The 14,124-nt window shown below is 40.7% G+C and overlaps 1 protein-coding gene across 1 annotated transcript in view; it reads left to right on the top strand.

Moving 5' to 3' along the window:
• Positions 1-2,076: 2,076 nt before the first annotated feature.
• KIAA1210 (KIAA1210 ortholog) overlaps positions 2,077-14,124 on the top strand; it is a 44,746-nt gene continuing 32,698 nt past the window's right edge. Inside the window, exons 1-2 of the mRNA XM_032258316.1 lie at positions 2,077-2,137; positions 8,475-8,643. Of these exons, the coding sequence (XP_032114207.1) occupies positions 2,077-2,137; positions 8,475-8,643 (230 nt within the window). The remainder of the gene's footprint in view (positions 2,138-8,474; positions 8,644-14,124) is intronic.

Genomic DNA, 14,124 nt, shown 5'->3' with positions numbered 1-14,124 from the left:
CAGCTGCTATGGAGGCTGAGGTGGGAGGATCGCTTCAGCCCAGGAGGTTGAGGCTGCAGTGAGCTATAATTGTCCCACTGCACTCCAACCTGGGCAAGAGAGAAAGGCCCCGTCTCTAAAAATAATGTCAGCATTGATTTCTAAAAGTTTGGTTATCAATCATCATGCTTCCTTAGAAGCATGACATAGAGTCATGGGAGAATTATCCTTTTCATGATCACTTTGGTTGTTTCCCATTTTTAACTATTTAAAACAATGCTGATACACATTCTTGTATGTATATTGTTCTGTGCGAGTGTGATTATATATCTATAAGGTAATGTTTGAGAAGTGATGTTCCTGGATCAAAAGGTATGTGCATTTTAAATTTTGATAGATACTACCAAATTGCTCTTTAGAGAGTTAGAACTATTTACTCCAGAGTGTATGAGAGTCCCTATTTTTCCCACCTTTGTCAGCAATGTGATATCATCCAAATTAAGGTTTTTGACAATCTGATAAATGACAATATTCATTTGATATGTTGATTTCTATGTCTTTAATTATTAGAAGGATGGAGCCTGTTCATATATGATTATTTGTATTTCTTTTTCTGTTAACTGCTTCATATTCTTTGTCCCTTTTAGACCAAGTTGTTTGTCTTTTATTGATTTATATGAGCTCTTTATAAATTAAGAAATTTGGCCCCTGTATCTGTCATGTTTGTTGCTAGTATTATTTCCTAGTTTGTCATTCTTTTGTTGACTTATTTTTTGGCCATAAGTTTTACTTTTTTTTTTTTTTTTTTTGTTTGAGACAGAGTCTAGCTCTGTTACTCAGACTGGAGTGCAATGTTGTGATCATGGCTGATTACAGCCTCAATCTCCTGGGTTCAAGTGATCCTCCCACTTCAGCCTCCCTAGTAGCTGGGACTACAGACACATGCCACCATTCCCAGCTATTAATTTTTTTTTTTTTTGTAGAAATGAGGTCTTGCTATGTTTCCCAGCCTCAACTCAAACTCCTGGGCTCAAGTGATCCTCCTGCCTTTGCTCCCCAAAGAGCTGGGATTACAGGCATGAGCCACTGTACCTGGCCTGAAATTTTTGTGCAGTCAGATGTTTCAGTCTTTTCTTTATGTCTCTGCATATTTATCAAAACAATTTTGTCTCCCTGGGCACACTCATGAATAGTAATAGGCATTCAAAGCTAATGGGACCCAGCACAAAACAATACATCAGGTTTTTTGCATTTGTCTTTTTTTTGGTAGCAGCTTTATTGAGATATAATTCACATACTATATAAGTCACCTATTTAAGGTATACAATTCCATGATTTTTAATATAGTCACAAATTTGTGCAATCATCACCACAATCAATTTTAGAACATTTTCATTGTCTCAAAAAGAAACCCTATCAGGGCACAGTGGCTCATGCCTGTAATCCCAGGACTTTGGGAGGCCAAGGTGGGAGGATTGCTTGGGCCCAGGAGTTCTAGTTCAACATAGCAAGACTCCGTCTCTATTAAAAGTTCAAAAATTAGTTGGGTATGGTGCCATGCACCTGTCGTTTCAACTACTTGGGAGACTGAGGTGGGAGTTTCGCCTGAGCCTGGGAGGTCAAGGCTGCAGTAAGCTGTGATCACACCACTGCACTCCAGCCTGAGTAACAGAGCAATACCCTGTCTCGAAAGGAAGAAAGAAAGAAAGAAAGAAAGAAAGAAAGAAAGAAAGAAAGAGAGAGAGAGAAAGAAAGAAAAGAAAGAAAGGAGGGAAGGAGGGAAGGAGGGAAGGAAGGAAAGAAACTTTGTACTCTTTACTACGTGCCCCCCTCAAATAAAACCCATTCTCCCAGGCCTAAGCATGACATTTTCTGTGTCTATGTATTTGCCTATTCTGGACATTTTATGTAAATGAAATCATTGTCTTTTTTAAAGGAAGGATAATTCTCTGTAATGGCAATACCATTTGTATATGTTTTCTAGACTGTTTTTAGAATATAACTGAAGGATAAGGGGTAGGGTGATAGGATTGCATTACACCCTGATATCAAATGATGATCTTCTGCTTTTTTGCTTTGTATTTTAGTCATCCCACCATGGCTGAATCACCCAGTGAAATTTCTGACAGTCTTGATGTTCTGGAGGCTGGTGATGAGGGTAAGTAACCCAATAAAACCTTGATAATCAGAACTAGATTTGTTTACTGTGTTTATTTAGCTCTTAGGACAAAGAAGCAAGACATAAGAAAACAAGCTCAGATCATTAGACTCAGTCACGTTTACTTTTCAGTTTTCTAATTTCTTCTTTGTCACTTCCAACTCTGATAGTCAAAAGATTTGTCTGAGGTCCTGCAATCTTCCTTGAAAATAGCTACCAGGTTTTACTTACCAAGGCTTTTCCTGCTTCATCAGAAAAAAATACAATCAGAACAGACCATGATCTGACAAATTCAACTGAGGTTTTATTGTGGATAATAATTCAGATCTAAGCAAGAGATTAATTTGTTGAGGAGTGAAAGGAGATAGAAACGAAAGATGCCACAACGGGCTTCTGTTAAATAGGATTCAATTTACGAAAATCTTTGGCAAAACTTACTCATGTATCCATTGCCTAAATTGTGGCACCATCTGTGAGTGATAGGTGATTATGAATGGAAAAATTAGAAAGGGAGGCAAATGTCACTAAACATGATCAGCTTTACACACACACACACACACACACATACACACACAATAAATAAATGAATAAATAAATAAGAAATCATAAGACAGAATGTGAGGCATTGAGTTTGAAGACAGAATTGAATTTAACAGTTAATTGGGTTGTTCTTCCATTCTTTTGCTGAGTTTTCTTTAGCGGTGTATGGTACAGAAAACTCTAGAAAAACAGAGGGGAACCGCCTTGTGGCTTCCTAGGGGCCTGACTTTACACATGATGTGGGGCAGGGGATGCTGAACACCCGATCATGGATTCTTAATGGCAGTGCTTGGGTCTTCTGTGTTATCACTGTTGTGTGTGTGTGTGTGTGTGAGAGAGAGAGAGAGAGAGAGAGAGAGAGAGAAGAGAAGAGATTGAGATAAGGCACTCCAAAATATTTAATAAATGAATGAATGAATAAATGAGTGAAAGGCCTCCTCACCAAGGCAGACCCAACTACCTAACCAGTTGACCTATCTTTCTGGATATGAACTAAGCAGATGCCTACAAAAGAAGGTGGCAGTGCAGTACATCTTGATGAAGAGTGGTGGTAAGGAAATGCCTTTTCTCCATTCTCAAGGTTTTTTTTGTAAGACCGAATAATTGAGTACGGTTTTAGAGCTAGTTAGGGCTGGCCAGAGAATAAAGTGGCTGTTGGGAGGTTAAAGGGAAGAAAGTTTAGTTAGAAATGTTTTCTTTCCAGCTGGGTGGGGTGGTTCACACCTGTAATCCCAGCACTTTGGGAGGCAGAGGTGGGTGGATCACTTGAGATCAGGAATTCGAGACTAGCCTGGCCAACATGGTGAACCCCTGTCTCTACTAAAAATATTTTTTAAAATTAGCCGAGTGTGATGGCAGGCACCTGCAGTTCCAGCTACTTGGGAGGCTGAGGCAAAAGAATCACTTGAACCCGGGAGGTGGAGGTTGCAGTGAGCTGAGATTGCACCACTGCACTCCAGCCTGGGTGACAGAACAAAAGCCCATCTCAAAAAACAAAGAAAATGTTTTCTTTCCAAGCAGCAATGCAAGAGAACAAGGTCATCATTATGTGATGCATTTTAAAAGCTCATTCAGTTCATTTCAGATGGGCTGCCTGCATGCATGGTGGATAAGTAAATATACAACCCAGAGGGAAACATTTCTTTATTAAATTTAGCTATGTTTACTTCTCTAGGGAAAAAACTGCTTCAATGAGCTGTTTTCTGGCACTTGACACACTGCAGACCCTGACTAGATGAGGATGTTGAAAGCTACTTGCTGTTTGGGAATGCATAGTCTTTAGGATTGCACGGGGAAATCAATAGCTTTGTTATAGAAGTCCAGACAGCTGTCAGCTCACTGACTGCAACTGCTGTACCCTGTGGTGCCATAAGTTACCCAATGTATAGGTGACCCATATAAACATTGCTGGATACAAATGTGAGTTTTGACCCATACCTGCTGTCTAGATCTCTCTACCCTTTGTGCTTTTTGTAGCTTTTGAAAACCAGCCTGTGGAGGGCTCAGCTGCCGGCAATTTAAAGGTGCTCCCCCTACTTTAAAAAAGAAAGCTTGAAAGGCCAATGTATACACTTGAATATATGTCAACCATCTCAGGTTCCATTAGCGTTTCAAAAGTAACACAGCATGTGGACAGTACCCAGCTTTGTATCTCGTTCCCAGGGCTGAGACCAGGGCTTGTCTCCATACACGGGATAGTGGGGGCGATGGGGTGGGGGTGTCGAATGCAGTTGGGTTAGGGAGATCTAATGGAAAGCTGGCTGAAGACATAGACCCTTGCTACTGACATTGTATGTCTGGCAGTGGGTTGTCACAAAGGTCGTATCCAGCTGACCTAGAGCAATAGCAGCCAACCCACCATGTTTGGCAGTTACCATCTCTTTGTGCCGCCCCAGCTCCCTGCTAACCAAGCTAACAAAGCACCACCACACTCAGAGCCGCCCTACAGGTTGGAACGGAAACATTCTTTTCCTTCTAGGGCCTATGGTTAAAAGACACACGTGTTGCTTTAGCTATTTTTGAATCTTTGTGGGAAAATAATTGTTGATTCTGGCCAGAAAAGAATGGAAAATTGGGGGGAAATTGGACTATATGCATATATGCATACTTAACTTTTAGCACCTGTTACAGTTCCAACAGCACTAGTCATTTTGTTAATTTAGGAACATAAAAATGTGTTAATGTAGAATTTTCTGCTCATACAATGATTGTTTGTTGAATTCATTATTACAGCCTAAAGAGTTTATTAGACATGTTTTTATGCAGTTATTCAGTGTTTATAGATTGTATCACAAAGGGAGCTACTAGCTGCTGACTCTCTTCTCTGTCTTTGCTGGATTATGAGAAGCAGGTCTGCAACTCCAAATTCCCTAGCTGTGCCTTCCTCCCTTCCACTAAGGGATTTTGAAGCAAGAGAGGCAACAATTGCTGTGTTTCTAAATCTTCTGAGCATAAAGTTCTTCCCCTTTCAGAAGGCCAGAATGAGACCCACCTGTCAAGAATCAGTAAATCGTCTGGGCACAGTAGCTCACACCTGTAATCCTAGCACTTTGGGAGGCAGAGGTGGAAGGATGTAGCTCTATTGCCCAGGTGGGAGTATTGTCATAGCTCACTGCAGCTTCAACTTCCTGGGCTCAAGCAATCCCCCTGCCTCAGCCTCCTGAGTAGCTGGGAGTACAGGCACTCACCACCATCCCCAGCTAATTTTTAAAAAAATTTTCAATAGAGATGAGGTCTGGCTATATTGATCAGGCTGGCCTCGAACTCATTAGCTCAAGCAATCCTCCTGCCTTGGCTTCCCAAAGTGCTGGGATTACAGATGTGAGCCACTGTGCTCAGCCTTAATTATTTTATTATTGTAGAAATTAAATTTTTTTCTGAAAAAAATTTAAAAGGGATCTTGGGGAAAAGATATGCTTCCTATTGCTTTTTCATTTTTTATTCTTTCTCTCTTTAGGTAGAATTGCCAAGTTTTCCCAACCATGCCCTATACAGGTGCATTCTAGTAGACAAGAAATTGCCCAAGTCATCCAAAACAGAAATTACTTAAGCAGCAATTATCAAATAACAGATCTGTGATCTTTCGTTGCTCTACTCCATGCTGGCTTCTGCCTCCAATTATGCATATTGTACAGTTCACTATTCAGTTGTAGATATGGGGCTGCTTCTGATGACCATAGATAGAATTGAATCTGGCCCTAATAAGCAAGTAATTATCGAATCCCTGACACTAGTTCACATTTATTGAGCACTTACTACATGCCAGGTCATATGCTAAGCTCTTCACCTATGTCATTTATAATTTGCATCAACCCCTATAAGGGCCAGTGTTTAAATTACAGGTTGCTGAAGGATGATTCTGCTCAGTGGTCTCAAGTCAAAGGAAGTGACAAGCTGTGTTGGTATTCTTCATCCCCCAGTGGACACAGCTGTTACTGCACACCTTGCACTGAGCTAGTTACTAAGGGGGGATGCTAAGAGGGGCCTGCCTACAGCCTTAAGGTGGGGACAGTAGCTAAGACATAGGGAACTGTATCTTAGTTCTTTCTCACTGATACCCAGGACATGATAAGTTCTTAACCTTCATAAATATTAGTTGAGTAGATGAATGAACAAATGAATGAGTGAGCAGGCTAAGAACATTCAGATACAAAACTTGTGATACCAACAGCCAAGTTTTAGTTGTTCAGGGAACAGAGAGAAGCATGAGTTGCATTGATTGGTGGGAAACTGGACTTAAGGCAGGTCTTGAAGTTTAGGAACTTTTACCCTGGAGGCTCAGGGTTAATCAGTGCACAAATAGGTCACAGCATTTCTGAGCTAAAGGAACTCTAGTTCAGCATTTCCCAAAGTGTGTTTGGCCAGACATTCTGCTTACACACATTGGGAGATAATATTGTTGCCTGGTTTCTTGGAACTTCACCATATACATAAACATTTTGGAGTTTCACAAAAGTTTTGTTGGAAAGCAGACTACTGAACTTTGTCTAATCCAGATTTTTCCAGATTGACTGGACTGCAAATCCCTTTTTCATGCAACAAACCTTATGAGCATCCCTCTGAACACACTTTGGGAGATGCTGATCAGGTGCAATCCTCTCATTTTCCTTCTAAGTACCAGAGAGGCTGAGTGACCTGCTCAAGGTCACAGAGCTAATTGATAGTGGATTCAAGCCTAGGGTTCCAGAATTTTCTGACTCTTGGGGTGATGCTTTCCATTACACCATCAAGCCTTTCATGATGGCTGCTGCATTGCCAACTCCCTTGTCTGGGCCCTTCATTGCCAGCACAGAATTGCTGGGCGGATGAGGCCTTATGGAGACCAGACAGTTGAGACTTGGAATGAGATAGCTTAGTTGGTACTTATTGCATGTGAAATCACTAACTGCTAATTCCTTCCCTCTGAAGAATGTATCACAAGCCTTCTCCCCCTTATCCCCTTTAGTTTCTTAATAAGCACAATAAAGACATATGTGCTTATTAAGAAGCTAAAGAGGCCTGGAGTGGTGGCTCAGGCCTGTAATCATAGCACTTTGGTAGGCCAAGGCGGGTGGATCACTTAAGGCCAAGAGTTCGAGGTTGAGAACAGTCTGGGCAACATGGTGAAGCCTCATCTCTACAAAAAATTACAAAAACTAGCCAGGTGTGGTGGTTCATGCCTATAGTCCCAGCTACTAGGGACGCTGAGGTGCAAGTATCGCTTGAGCCCAGGAGATGGAAGTTGCAGTGGGCGGTGATCACACCATTGCACGCCAGCCAGGGTGATAGAGAGAGGCTCTGTCTCAAAAAAAAAAAAAAAAAAAAAAAAAAAAAGGAAAGAAAAGAAAAGAAAAAGAAACTAAATCCCAAACAATCAGCACCTTAAGAGCATTTAAAGCTCACATTCCTCACTGCTGCCCTGGTGATTATTATAGATGGAGCAAACTCACATTTAGCTGCATGTGCAAAAGGCAGCAGCCCTGTAGATAATCCAAACCAATTGGCAAGAGTTGAAGAACACACACAATGATCATCTCGCACAGACACACACACACACACACACCATACACACACACACACACACACACTCTCTCTCTCTCTCTCTCTCCTCTCTCTCCTTGAAAAATTCTTTAGTATCTGATTTTGACATGCCTTTTACACAGGCAGCTTCTTTGCCTGGGTAGCCCTTTCTTCTTTTTGATTCCCGGCCACCTCCTTTGCTCATAAATTCCTTCCTCAAGGAAGTGTTCCTGGACTGCACCAACCAACCGCACTCACTCTTTAGGTCTGCATCCTTTGAGCATGCAGGCTGGGAAGTATCAACTCCCACTTGGACTTGGATTTCTAAGGGTTCTAAAGTGTTTTTCACCTGTGGAAGCTTGGCTCTCCTATTGGATTGCAATGACTCCAGCCACTGGGGTAAAATTACGGGAGTATCAAGTGCTTTCATGGGCTCAATCATTGCTTCACATGCATGAACTTCTTAGGACAAAGAAAGAAGTGTGTATGTTAATAGCTGAAATTGAGAGGCAAATTAATTCCTAGTGAGTTTGGCCTGAATAGAGGCTGCCCAAAGATCGCAAGCTGTGGCCTAAGCTTCTGCTTTCACCAGTAACTGAGACACTTTGGTACTGAGTTACTAAGGGGACAACTAATTAAATGAATGTTGAATGGTGCTATGAGCATTGGGGTTGAGACCAAGCTCTGCAGGCCACCTGGGTGGGATCATGGTCCTTGTTCCTGTCATGAAGTCCCTGTTTCCTCTCTTGTCTTCCCTTCTACCATCACACTCTGACTCATTTTCACTTTTCACTTCCAGGAAAGAAGAAATCCAAATTTAAAGCCCTTAAGAGCTTTTTTGGTAAGAAGAAGAAAAAAGAGGCTGAAGATAGCCAGGAAGAAGAAATTCTAGAACCGAGTTTGTCCAGAAGCAACATTAACATCTCTTCTCTGGAGCCTGTTCGGGAAAAGCAACCAACTGGGGCCAGGTAAGCTCAGATGGGGTGGAGAGTGATGGTGACAGGGGAAGAGGCAAACAGTTGGATCTAGGTCATCTTTTGGCAGCTAAATCACTAGGAGCACCAAGAGTCCCCACCTATGGGGGCCAGGCTTGCAGTCATTGCCAATGCAGTCATGTCAGAGGTGGGAGGGGCGACAGTGCTATTCTCTGTGTGCATATGCGTGTTTGTTGTCTGAGCTGCACAGCTCAGTGGGTTAGAGCATGGCAAATGCATACCCCGTTTCCCAAGAGCACTGAGAGAGTACAGATATTCAGGGAAGCCCTTCCTGTCACAGCTAAAATAAGTTGAGATGTGGGGCCTGCAGCCATTGAGGAGCTGGAGGCCTATTTGATCTGGTAAGAAGGGCCTACATCGTTCAAGAGGCTTGGTCTGGTTTGCTTGCCTGGCTCTCAGACTACAGATCTGGCCAAAATCTCCTAACGAGTGATGAAAGCCTCATATAGTAAAGCTATCAACTGGGAGTGGGTTGGGCTGTGAGCATGAAATCACTGTGTTGCTATAAAAACACATACTCAAGCAAATAACCCAAATCCCTCTCTCCACATCCCAGGATACTAGGGGAAATGCTATAGTCACAAAGCGCATAGGAAAGACTGTTTCCAGCTACCACTGCCATCACTATTCAGATATTCATCTGCAGTGCCCAAATTTCCACAACCTATTGTGCTGTCTGGACACCTAGGATCCCCAGCTGTCTCTGGATCAATCAGACCCCCTCTATGGAGTTCTACTTAGGCCTGTTCTCCTGGCCTTAAATGCCAGACTTACCTGGACTCTCCACAGAGCTCACCACTCCTGCTATCCATTCCAACCATGCAGTCTTAAGGGAATGGGGCAGTTAGCTGACATGTTATACTGTCCTCAATACCTCCCCCAATACATTCTATAACATAATGGCCTGATAGTTATCATATATGGCTCCTTAAGAACAACCTTCATGAGTGCATCCAGTGTGAGGAATTTCAGATAGTCTTGCTGGGAGTAGGGGAGATGGTTTTGGAAGAGGGGCTTATGCAGTACCTCACAGGTAATACTATTATAGCCCATCACCTTATAGTGTTCAGTAAGACTAAGACTAACCTGCTAAAAGCAGGCAGGAGTTCGGGGAGGGACATTCAGGTTTACTATCTCTGCTAAAGTTCTACATTTCCCCCTCTTATTGTTCCTTCCTTTCCAGAAGTGTGTGCACACATGAACCTGAAAGAGAGACAGAGAGAGAGAGAGAGAGAGAAAGAGAGAGAGAGAGAGAGAGAGAAGGGGGGTATTTTTTTTTGTATGCAAGGAACATAAATTAACTCAAAGAATGTAACTTGGCTGGGTGCGGTGGCTCATGCCAGTAATCCCATCACTTTGGGAGGCTGAGGCGGGCGGATCACCTGGGTCATGAGTTCGAGACAAGCCTGACCAACATGGTGAAACCCCATCTCTACTAAAAACACACCAAAAAAAGTAGCCAGGCGTGGTGGTTGACACCTAAAATCCCAGCTACTTGGGAGGCTGAGGCAGGAGAATCGCTTGAACCTGGGAGGCGGAGGTTGCAGTGAGCCGAGATTGTGCCATTGCACTCCAGTCTGGGGGATAAAAGCGAAACTCTGTCTTAAAAAAAAAAAAGAATATAACTTAGGGGGCCTGAAGATCACCCCTGATCTCAATCTTTTGCTTAATGTGCTTGGGGAAGAAACCCTGGAATATGTCACCTCAGAGAAGGGAGATCAGCTTTTTTCATTCACTGAAGCAATCAATCATAATGAAACTTATGACCAGCCTTCCCCTGGCCTGTACCACAGGACCAGCATCTACTTCCAAGACTGTATTAAGCTGTATCTGATGGAATGGACAAATCCCGTTCCTTCATTTGATTTCTTAATGAGTGCTGTTATAATAACGTACTTCACTGTCCTTATTTAAGGCTGAGATTTTGAGATTTTGGATTTTTTTTTTTTCTTTTCACTTCCAGGAAAAGATCAATGAGCACTAGATATGTTAAGTGGACAAGAGTTTTGATTTCTGACAAACTTGGTCACAACTGGTGCTAATGTAATCTTTTGATCAGGGAGGGCTTGGCACTATAGAGCCAATTCAACAGTTTCACTCTGGTTAATGCAAAGCATGGAAATGAGAGACATTCTTAAGCCCACTCATAGCCCAAGATTTCCTGTCAGTTTTTCTGCACACAAAGCAGGGGAGGCAAGGTAGTGACAGATGCTACACTGGTTCTGAACCTGATTTGAGTCAGTAGATCACAGAGCAGCAGAATCAAAGTGTATTATGGGTGCATACTGAGCATATGCGTGTATATAGAGATGTCCAGAAACATTACTCTCTCAATGTTGGGTCAAACATATATGCCCATTAAGTGTTTATCTAGAGAGTCAGTAATTTTCTGCTGGACTGCTGTTTTATAAAGCAGACTACATTGCCTTCAACACCAGGGCCACATGAAGAGCAGAGTTTTATAGGGAAAAGGTAAGTAGGAGTTTAGCACAAAGTAGCAAACATCTCTCTCCTCTCCTCTCTTGCTGGCCCACAAGCCATCTGAGAGCAGGTTCTGTTTTAATCCCCATAACATGAGATTGTCCTTATGGTGTGTCATTATCAAATATATCCATGTGATGGCCCCACAGGCTCATAATGATAGGGTGGGTGCTAGCCCCACAATGCTCAAGCTGCTACTCTAGTTACCATCTGAAGATTTTTTAAAGTGCCAACATATATGTATTGTTTTGTAATAAAGGTAATAAGTACAAAAAGTGTATTTAAACATTTTAAAATTTATTTTATCTATTTTTAAACATTTCTATTACTCTCTAAAAGAAACCATGTACCAATGAACAATTTTTCCCCTAAATAACCACTAATCTACTTTCTGCCTCTATAAATTTGCTTATTCTGGATATTTGATGTAAGTAGAATCATACAAAGGTTGTTTCACTTAGCATGTTTTCACTTAGCATGCTTGTTTCACTTAGCATGTTTTCAAGAGTCATCCATGTTGCAGCATGTATCAGCTTGCTTGCTTTTTTCCTTCTTTGCTTCCTTTCTTTTTTCATGTCTAATCTCATCTTTTATATACACATACACATTTTTTCCTACCTAACAGGAATAACTTTATCATTTAAAATTTTTACGTCTCTATATAACAGCTTTATTGAAATATAATTCACATACTACAAAATTCTACCTTTTAGGGTATGCAGCTATCACTATTACTCAGTTTTAGGACATTTCATCACCCTAAAAAGAAACCCTGCACCCAGTAGCAGTCATTCTCCATTTCCCCTCTCCTCTTTCAAACTACTGATCTGCTTTCTGCCTCTATGGATTTGCCTACTGTGAATATTTCACATGAATGCAGTTATATAATATGTGGCTATTTTTGACTGGGTCTTTTACTTAGTATGTTTTCAAGGGTCATTCATTTAAAATCATGCATCAAGAACTTGATTTCTTTTTTGGTAGGTAGCAGTTTTATTGAGATATAATTCATATATTATACAATTAAACCACTTAAATAGTAAAATTCATTTTTTTTGTAAATCCTCAGAGTTGTACAATCATCATAATAAATTTTAGAACTTTTTATCATCTCAAAAAGAAACTCCTGTTACCACTGACCAGTCCTCCCTATTCAACCTCCACCCCATGCCCGCCATGCCCTGGAAATCACTAATCTGCTTTCTGTCTCTGTGGATTTATCTATTCTGGACATTTCACATGAATGGAATGTGATCTTTTCTTACTAGCTTCTTGTACTCAGTATGTTTTCAAGGTTCATTCATGTTGTAGCATGTATCAGAATTTTATCATTCTTGCAACTGAATAGTAGTTCATTGCATGACTATACCATATTTTATCTATTTATCAGTTAATGGATATTAGGGTTTTTTCCACCTTTTGGCTATTGTGAATAATACTGCTGTGAACATTTGTGTACAAGCTTTGGCCAGATATATGTTTTTATTTCTCTGGGGTATATACCTACGAGTGGAATTGTTGGATCAAATGGCTGTTACATATTTAACCTTTTGAGGCACTGCTAGACTGTTTTCCAAAGCGGCTGCACCATTTTAACACCAGCAATGTATGGAGGCACCACCAGCAGTGTATGGGTGTTCCAATTCCTCCACAACCTTGCCAATGCTTGTTATTATCTGAATTGAATTTTTGATTCTAGCCATTTTAATGGGTGTGAAATGGCATCTCATTATGGTTTTGATTTGTATTTCCTTGCCAACTAGTGATGTTGAGGATGTTTTCATGTACTTATTGGCCATTTGTATATCTTTGGAAAAGATATTTGTATAGCTTTCTTCTTTGGAGAAATGTCTATTCACATCCTTTTTTCATTTTCTAATTGGGTTAACATTTTATTATTGAATTCCTTAAGAATTCAATAATAAGAATTCCTATTAGTGAGAGAGTTCTTTATATATTTCAGATCCAAGACTCTTATCAGATATATAATTTGCAAATATATTCTTCCATTATGTAGGTCATCTTTTCATTTTCTTGCTAGTAACCTTTGATGCACAAACATTTTTAATTTTGATGAAATCCATTTGTATTAGTCTGTTCTCACTGCTATAAAGAACTACCTGAGACTGGGTACTTTATAAAGGAAAGAGGTTTAATTGACTCACAGTTCAATCATGGCAGAGGGTAAGGGAAAGCAAGGCACGTCTTACATGGTGGCAGTAGAGAGAGAGTGCAAGCAGGGAACTCCCACACGCTTTTAAGCTATCAGATCTCATGAGAACTCACTATTACAAGAATAGCATGGGGGAAACTGCCCCCATGATCCAATCACCTCCCACCAAGTCCTTCCCTCAACATGTGGGGATTACAATTTGACATGAAATTTAGGTGGGGACACACAGCCAAACCATATCACCATTTATCTATATTTTTTTCTTTTGTTCCTTGAGGTTTTGGTGTCATATCTAAAAATCCATTGCCAAATCCAAGATCACAAAGATTTACCCCTATGTTTTCTTCTAAGAATTTTACAGTTTTAGCTCTCATATTTAGGCATTTAATGCATTTTGAGTTAAATTTTTTATCTGGTGTGAAATAAAGGTCCAACTTAATTCTTTTGCATGTAGTTACCCAGTTGCCCCAGCACCATCTGTTGAAGAGACTATTCTTTTTTCATTGAATAGTCTTGGCACCCTTGCTGAAAATCAACCATAGATGTATAGGTTCATTTCTGAACTCTTAACTCTATTCCATTGATCTATATGTCTACCTTTATGCTAGTGCTACACTCTCTTGATTACTGTAGTTTTATAGTAAGTTTTGAAATTGAAGTATAAGTTATCCAACTTTGTACTTCTTGTTCAAGATTATTTTGGCTATTTGTGGTCCCTTGCATTTAACTATGAATTTTAAAAACAATTTTATGGAAAAAAAGCCAGCTGGAATTTCAATAGGGATTGCATTGAATCTGTA

This window comes from Sapajus apella, unplaced genomic scaffold (assembly GCF_009761245.1).
Source record: "Sapajus apella isolate SASKATOON/1434 unplaced genomic scaffold, GSC_monkey_1.0 scaffold102, whole genome shotgun sequence".
NCBI classification, from domain to species: Eukaryota; Metazoa; Chordata; class Mammalia; order Primates; family Cebidae; genus Sapajus; species Sapajus apella.
Note: the sequence above shows the minus strand (reverse complement) of the source record. Positions and strands in the feature narration are given on the sequence as shown.